Source organism: Octodon degus, unplaced genomic scaffold (genome assembly GCF_000260255.1).
Source record: "Octodon degus isolate 3935 unplaced genomic scaffold, OctDeg1.0 scaffold00250, whole genome shotgun sequence".
Lineage (NCBI taxonomy): Eukaryota > Metazoa > Chordata > Mammalia > Rodentia > Octodontidae > Octodon > Octodon degus.
The window spans coordinates 720,113-729,121 of record NW_004524826.1 but is presented as its reverse complement, the minus strand read 5'-3'; the positions used below and the strand labels follow the sequence as shown (position 1 = coordinate 729,121).

Genomic DNA, 9,009 nt, shown 5'->3' with positions numbered 1-9,009 from the left:
GGGGCGGGCGCGGGCCACGGCCCCTCGGCCGGGTCTCCCCCTCCGCCCGGCCGCGGCGAGCCGCTTTCCCCCTCCGTTCGGCGCCCGGCGGGGGCTCCGCGCTTCCTGGCCCCCCATCTCTCCGCCGTTAATTATAATAATCCTGAGTACTAATAAATTATGCTAAGTCGAGGGGGGGCCGGCAGCGGGAGCCTGGGTTGAGTATGAATATGAATATGTAAAATGCTGTAATGATTACCTGCTGCTGCAGCCGCCGCGGCTGAACTCTCATCTTGACTCGCTGCTCCTCCGTCCGCCATTTTGAATATTTTAACCAAAATCGCCCGGTCGATAAACCCTCCCTCGCTCCCGCTCCCCTCCCCCTCCTCTCCGCCCCCTCCCGGGTCCCGCCTCTACCCCGGGAGCACGACAGGGGGCGCGCGAGGCCGGAGCTGCTCGCCGTCGGCCCCCTCGGAAGAGCTCCACCCCCTCGTGAGCGCTGCGCAAGCGCCTCGGCGCCGCTGCGCCCTTGGGAAACCAAAGAGTCAGTCAACCCCTAGATTTTATTTTCCTTGTTGGCTGTGCACATGCGCAGTTTTCTCCCCGCGACTGAAGCGTCCGGCGCATGCGTTCTCGTCTCTTAACGCCCTTGTGGCGCCTATCCTGACTGGAAAGTGCAACGTGTGGAGCGCTTGTGTGTTTAGTGCAGCTCTTGCTTTCTCCCGCCGGGCTTTGCTCCGGTTTCCCTCGTGGCATGATTAAACACACACACATGCACACACACACACACACACACACACAAAAAAAAAAAAAAAGGGACGGGAACACAGCGGCCGAGAGATCCTCCTGGCGTTCGGCGCCGTGGACGCACTGACAAGAATGGCGAGGCCGCCCCCCGTGAGGTGACTTCCGGCCTGGGGCAGGTAGGGGCGGGAGCGCGGGCCCCCGGGAGGGGACGAGCACCTGCTGGGCCGCGCGCGCGCTCGCGCCGCCCGCTCGGAGTTTGAATGGGCGGCTGTCCCCGCCCACGGCCCCGAGCGGCGGTGCCTGCCCTGGAGACGCCGGCCGGCCCTCCGCGAGCTGGGCGTCGGGCGCCGCGGTCTTCCGCCCTTCGCGCCCTTCGGCCCGGCCACAGCCCCGCGCACGCCGCAGCCTCCCTCCGCCTCTCCTGTGACAGCCTGTGCAAACTCCATGACCTAATAAGAATGTTGGCATCGCAGTAGCATCACCGTGAGACTTGACTTTGCCGTGTGTATCAGAGTTAGTAGGACAGTGGGGAAAGTTTCCAGCCGTGAATATCTTCCTTCCGCACTAGTCAAAACGTTGCTGAGATTTCTTCAGATTTTATAGTTTTAAATTTTCTGGACAGAAATCCAAGACTTAATTGTTTTACTAATTCATTGTTAGTGAAGTCTCAAGATTTTTTTTTTTTTTATTTAGTTTTAAAAGTAGAAAACTCATAAGGATGAGTTCAATCCCCGGTACCACAAAAAAGAAAAAAAGAAAAGAAAAAGAAAACTCATAAGGAAAAGTTTTTTTGAAATTCAGACATGACCTGTCCTCAAGGGAGGAATTACTGAAATTTAAATTGGATAAATTGCAGGTTCTAGGAGTGAAACTCAGCGGTTATTTTAACTGCCGAAACTTTAAACTGCGTTAAATATAAAGTTATTGTTCGGTGACAGGCAGATTTGTGGTGAGATTGATTAATTTGTGGTAATTAAGATATAGGGCGTAGGCATGACTGTTTAAAGCAAATAAATGGACCACCCTGTAATCTGATTATTTCAAGCCACGCCAGCCAACAGTTAAGGAAGTGCAAAATTTAATCATTACAATTCATCTGAAGATATGGCCTAAATTATGTCCACAAGTATTACTTATAGGGAGAATTGCAAAATCATCGACCTTATTTGAAGTAAAATTAAGTATGTACCCCTGCTCTTAAGGATAGCTAATTTGAAAACATCTCCTCTAAGGAAAAGAGCTCTTACGCCCTTACTAGAATTCCTATCTTCTATTTCATCATAGTTTTGCTCTTTGATTCAAAAAGTAAATTAACGACCTTCAGAAAGTCATCAAAACTATATATATTAGTCATCTTTACTATTTCGTTGCCATAAAAGGAACTTTCATAAAATGAATATTTAAAGATAGTTCTGATAGAAAAAGTTTTTAAATAATTATCAATATTTCATTTGAAGATAGTTCTGGCAGAAAAAAATTTTTAAATAAGTCTGTCAATGTTTTATTTCTCTCAATGAAAATATTGGTTTCCAGCTATGTCCCCAGTGCCCAGAATAATTCTTGGGCTTAGAAGATGTTCATAAATATCTGTTGAAGAAAAAATAGTACATAAATAGTTATGCAAGGATTTTTTAAGCCAGTGAACTCATTTATTAAGCAACAATTTATGAACACATTCTGATGTGAACTTTCCCAGGTGCTAAGTATAGGAAAATGTTTTGACACTGACCTTAGCAAACTAACATGTATGGACTCTTTTTTAAACGTTTAAAACACCTTGGAAGGTAGGGACTGTTTATCCCAGTTTTCCAGGATGAGAAAATTGAGGTGTAGAGAAAATTGAGGTGTCAAGTAACTTGCTCAGTGCCACAACACTATTAAATGGTAAAGCTGAAATTCAAACACAGGCAAGGGATAGTGTTCTAAACCGTTGTACTACTGTTCTGTTTGCTGTGGATTAGGCAAAATTTTAAAAAGACATAGTTTAATGTGGGGAGGAAATATTAACAAATAATGTTTTGTATGTAATATCAAAATAAAAATTATACATAGATGAAAATTTGTGTTCACAGAAAAACATGTACATAAATAGCAACTATAATAGCCAAACACTAGAAATGTTCCAAATGACCTTCAACAGGTGAATAAATAAAACAATCATACACTTATTCCATGGAGTACTACTCAGCAAAAAAGGGAATAAACTTAGCAAATGCAATGACTTCAGTTAATTTTAATGGTACACCAGGTGAAAGAAGCCAGTTTCAGAAGATTACATATTATGTAGTTCCATCTGTACAATATGAATGAAATCACAAAACTATATTTATGGAAATTAGTCAAGGTCATGGTAGGGGAAGGTGTAACTACAGTATAAGAAATAGGATGGGGTGGATAGAGTTGTGTATCTTTATTGTGGTAATAACACAAATCCATGCAAAAAGTTAATCACATATAGCACAGAAGTAAAATTGAGTGGTGTTGATCTTTCTGTGTCAATATGAATAATTTCAACTGTCTTGCTAAAGGGCAGCACACAAGGGTCCTTTGTAGCTAAGTGTAGCCATGTGACTAAATTTTGGCTATGGAATTTTAAGAAGTTATTGGTGACTGAAGGGTGTACCTCAGTAGTAGAGGTAGTGAGGGTTGTAGCTCACATATATAAGGTCCTGGGTTTGGTCTCCAGCACGCAGGGGGAAAAAATGGAAATTAGTGGATAGGATTTCTGGGAAATGTCTTAAGAGAGGCACAGGTTCTGCAGCATACTTTTGTTAAAGATTGAAAAATCCAGACTCTGGGAAATGTACTTTAATGATTGCCTTGGATAAGTAAATTAAAAATTACTTTTTATAAATATTTTCAATGTTTTACCCATTAATAAAGATTAACATTCTAATATAACATAGCAATTTATAGTGGCCTAGGGACACAGTAGCCAATTTTTTTTTTTTTTCAATTTGGAAGCAGATACTTTATTAACTGACCAAATCATAAAAACACCATGGTAGATACCTTAGTTCATCCTTCTAATAAGCCTGTTGATCTGGTCTTCCCTATTTCCTGCATCTCTACCTTCTACAAAATGGGTGGTCTTTTTCTTCATTCCACCTCGAGGAGATGATAACTTGAATGGTCACAGGAAATTATTTGCCTCTTTGAAGCGTTTTCCAACGGTATAGATCTCATGAATCAGATCCTCCATGCAGATGATTCCATATTTACCAAGAGATCGAGCAATCAATGAATTATCTGTCAAGGCAATTCGCTTCTTATTGATTTTGCCATAGCCACGCTTGTATATTAGTTCATTCACTGACTTCAGGTTTGGGTACCCCCATGCAATGTATGGCTCCACAATTCTCAGCATGTTAATTGAAGCCTTGTTGAGCTTAACGAAGGTACCATTGAAGATTTGGCGAAGGCTAAGAAGCTGCAACACCTTGTGGACCTTTGGGCTCACACCATTGATACCCCTGATCCGGATGACAAATGCCAGTTTGGGCTCTGCAGGGACATAGAAGTTGCCAGCTTTTCTCGCCATCCTAGCCATCCGGATCTCAGTTCTGTACATCTGTCTGTACTCCTTATGATAGTGCCTGGCTTTTTCATAGATGAGTTTCCTCCTCGCCTTGCGAAGCGTCTTCTGGGCAAACTTCTTTCTCAGGCGCTTTATCTTTAGCTCTGCGAAATGTTTTCGCTTTTTCATAAGGGTTTCTGGCACAGCAGGAACCTTCTTTTTCTTCTCTTCTGCAACCTCCATGGTTCCAGCCGGAAAGAGGACACAGTAGCCAATTTTATGGCAGAGATTTTCAAACTGTGCACAGTGCAGCTCTCATGGTTGGTTTAAAAGTAAGATGGAAGCCAGGCATGATGGTGCACACCTGTAATTCCAGCACTCTGGAGGCTGAGTCAGGCAGATCACTGAGACACCCAGGGCTTCATAGTGAGTTCAAGCACAGCCTGAACTGTGTAGTGAGACCATTAAAAAAAAAAGGGGGGGGGACAAATTCTCTAACTCTTCTGTAGTCGGTGGAATTAAAGAAGAAATTTTGTTTGCAAACACATTATAACGGCTTTAAAAAGGATGTGCATGCATTTGTGTGAAATTTTCTATCTTGAAAGACTCAAGGTATTTTATTACTTGAACATACTGCGGATGAATTTCTTCATCATTGAAGAAACAGTAGCTTCACAATTTCTGAAGAGCTGAGAATGTAGCTCAGTAGTACACTACTCGCCTAACAGGCACAAAGCTCTGAGTTCAACGCCCAGTACTAAAGACTGTTTCAAGATAAAATAATCGTGACTGTTAGATTTGGAGCACTGAAGGCTTGATCTCTATTTTGTCCACATGTACGGTGTACCCAGATTTTCCAAGAAGATTTTAATAGATACTACCTCTGATATTTTCATAGTTCTCCTTGAGTAGAAAAGGACAAATAGTGACAAGATTTTCTATTAATTTTTTAAATGTATTTAGTACTGGGTCTCACTACACAGAGCAGACTTGTACTGATCCTTCTCTTTTCAGCCTCCCATGCACTGGCATTACAGGCGTGTGCCACCATGGCCAGTCTCAAACCCCATCAGTGTGCCCCTGTGGGTGGGGCTGGCATAACATACCCAGGAATGGAACTCCGGTCCCTGTGCCTGCCTAAGCAGGTACTTTAATCTGCTGAGGTATCTGGCCGGCCTGTCTATTAAATTAATGAATGTGTCTTGGTCACATGTCTTAACATTCATAAAAGGATGACATACCTGCTTGACACCTACTGAATGTGGCTGACTGCTGCAATTTGTATTGACCCTTGTGTACAATATATAGCCCTACTTCTCAGAGAATGTACACTGAGATCTTTACAATTCAGTACATATCAAAAAGCTCAATAGCATTTCTGGAGACCTGTCTAATAGTTACATAACCATTTTCCATCTCTCATTCAGGATCAGCAACTATATGACACTGCTTTTACTACTATCCCTTTTTAGCCCCCTGGCCAACTTTAATCCATACCCATTTCTTGTACTAACCCCAGACTTGTGCTCTAAGATGATTCTTTACCACCAATGCTTCAGGCAGCCATTGGGATCTCATCAGCATTGGCATGCAACATGAAATCCATTTGCTATTTCACCTCTAGTTGCTCTTAAAAGCCAAACTGTCAGAAAGCTATGGACTTGAAATTCATCATTTTGTCCCCTTGTAGTATTCTTTCCTAGAATTGTGCTTTGGACTTATGTCATCAGCCTACATTAAAATCATAAAAAGATAAAGCTCTTAGAAACATACTATACTTGCACAGAAGTGTTTTTGGAGTGTCTTTTCATTCTGAGAATTTTTCTTAACATCTGAAGGGCAAGAGTTAAGTGACATATCTTACATTCACACAGTAAGGGACAGAGCTAGGATATGAACTAGACATTGCCTGTATGCATATTCTGTCTACCCTTTCTCTCTGGGTTCTTAGATCCATTCCCTGCCTTGGTTGCTGGCTGCCATCCCAACCTCCCTTCCTTCTGCATGTATACCTTCAGTCCTTCACTTTGTTTCCCTGCATTGAGATGCTTATTTTGATTGATTCCATTTCTGCCCTTCCTTTTTTTTTCTTGGCTGTTCATATCCTGTTCCATAAGCTTTTTCTAAACTCTCCCTGCATTTACTTATCAACTCACTGTAGTCTGACATCTGCTCTAATCATTTTCCTGAAATTACTTTATTGGAAATCACTGATGACCTCCTAACAGGCAACTGTGATGACATGTACACTCTTCATCTTGGACCATCTTTCAGCATTTTGATGTTGATCATTCCTTCTGAAAACCAACTGTTTTTGGCCTCAATGACAAATTGCTCTCCAATTTCTCCTCTTATCTAACCCATATCTTCATTTTCCTCACTGAATCCTCTTATCTAGTGTAGTTACTCTCCAAGGACCTGCCCTGTCCCTCTCTTCATGTAAGCTTGTTTGCATCATCTATTCTCACAATTTCAACTGTTATCTCTGAAGAAGACCCCTTACTCTACACCATCAGTCCCAGTTTTCCTCTGATTGTCAGACAAAGAACATTATATCAGTCTGTTTCACTAGACTATAAATTATGCATAGACTGGGCTGTATTTTCTTCACTATTTTTGATACCTTTCCATTCTTAGTGTTACAGTACAAGGCCCAGACATAATATGTGATAACATTTAAAATTTTTTCTCTCATACTTTCATCTGTGTTGCAGTGATCATTCAGGGATTTTCAAACCCAAAGCTTGTTTCTTGGGCATTGAGAAAACTACCACAGAGACAAAATTCAGGTGCATTAAGCACTCTGAGCATCAAGTCAAGACCTGTTACTCAGTATATGATATTCTTCCCTATCTCATTCAGCCAAATAATCTTATCTATCGCAAAGCCAGGTGTATCATTACAGCCAAAAATGTCTTCTCTATTAGATCACCAAGAATAAATTAGTTGAGAAAGTAAGACTGTTGAAGAGATAGAGATGAGAGAGAGAGAAGAGAGAGACAGAGACAGAGAGAGAGAGAGAGAAACTCCCAGACCCTTAACTTACTATTCAGTAAAAGTGTGATTTGTAATTTTTTCTCACAGTCAAGGACTTTAAAAGCTGCTTTTGGAAAAGGGGGAGGGGCTCTTTGCTTGGGTCTTGAGATGCCCAAATGGTAACTAAATCAATATAAAGTTTGATATCTCTGCTTCATCTTCTATATTACCTTAAAACTTTTGATGTACATGAATTATATCAATCATTTAAAGAAAAGTATATCTAAAAATAAAAAAAGAATTGTATGTCTAAAAAATGATAAAATGGATGACTGGATAAAGAAAATCTCGTGTTTATATCCAGTGGAGTAATCTATAATGAGTTGTGAGCTCCAAGAGCCTTACATGGCCCCATCCCTATGGCACTTCTGCTGGTAACTCCCATGGCTATTCTCAGGCTAGCTTTGCTCCCTCCTTGCAGCTTTCTTCAGACAATCCATGGTCCTGGCTTTTCCACACTTCTGAGGTTTCCACAGAATAGGCTTCTCACAGCTTTACACACTGCCCTCCCAGGGGCATACTTTCTGGCCTCCTATACCTTCTGAAATCTAGGTGGGAGCCTTCTTAACCTCAGAACTCCTGCATTCTGAATGCACCTAAAACCAGTGCCCCATGGATGATGCCAAGGTCTGCTGAAGCTGCAGCAGTAGCCAGGTTTTCTTATCTCTTGGCTGTCAGGGTTGAGTGCCTGATCACTGAGCACTATGAACCTGATTGCGAAGAACAAATTCTCTATGCTGCCACCATTGTGGAACCTGGTGTGTTTCTGCCTCCATTCTGGTATATGGGACTCTGCAGTTTTCTCCTCATAGCAAAGTCCCTTGCAGTTCTGAGGCTGCGAAGGTCAAGAACCTGCCACTTCCTGTGAGGCCCTCAGGATATCTTTTCTATTCTGTTCCTCCTGGGCAATACAGATCTCAGCTCTATCTTTGCAGTTCACAGCCTTCTTGACACTTTTTTCCTGACCAAACTCACAACATTTTAAAACTCCTGCTGAGCTCTTTGCTCTTCATGCTCAACATATATCTGACTAAAAGCCCCAAACAATAGCTATGACACTGTCTCAACATTCAATTGTCTTGAGATTTCTTTTGCAAGATTAACTAGTCTGCCACTCTTAATCTCAGTCTCAGGCTAAGTCTCTGAACAAGAGCAAAATTCAAACTTTCTGCCTATCCATAACACAAATCATGTGGAGTTCAACAACCAATGTAGTCCTTCTTCCCAGCAGAAATCTCCCCAGCCCAACCTGGTCTTTAAAGGCAGAATGTCTAGCATTCTGGTCTTCTGAGCTCTGACTAGAATCTCCCATACAGAACAGCCAAAGCAGTTTCATCTCTTCTGTGGTAGGCAACATCTCTAAACCTTTCTAAATCTTTCCTGTCTCTTTCATTAGGCCATTTCCAAAAGCTCTTGAATGACAGTCAGAGCTGAACACGGCAATGATCCCATAGCAATGATCCCACTCCTGGCACCAAATTCTGTCTCAGTTACTTTTCTCTCATTGCTGGGACAAAATACCCAGCACCCAAACTGAAGGAAGGAAAGGTTCATTTAGCTCATAGTTAGTGGAGATTTCAGTCCATACTTGGCTGGCTTCAGAGCAGAGTAGCACAAGGTAGAAGGCAGCAGTTCATGACTGCGGAAGACAGCGAAGAGCAGAGGAAGGAACAGAAGCTATAGCATCTATCAAGCCCCTTTCTCTTCCTTCCAGGCTGACTGAAAAAAAG

At 42.2% G+C, this 9,009-nt stretch overlaps 1 protein-coding gene across 1 annotated transcript in view; it reads right to left on the bottom strand.

Moving 5' to 3' along the window:
* Nucleotides 1-299, bottom strand: part of Pou2f1 (POU class 2 homeobox 1) — a 224,955-nt gene extending 224,656 nt beyond the window's left edge. The window contains exon 1 of the mRNA XM_004646035.3: nt 239-299. Coding sequence (XP_004646092.2) covers nt 239-299 — 61 coding nt within the window. The remainder of the gene's footprint in view (nt 1-238) is intronic.
* Nucleotides 300-9,009: the final 8,710 nt, after the last annotated feature.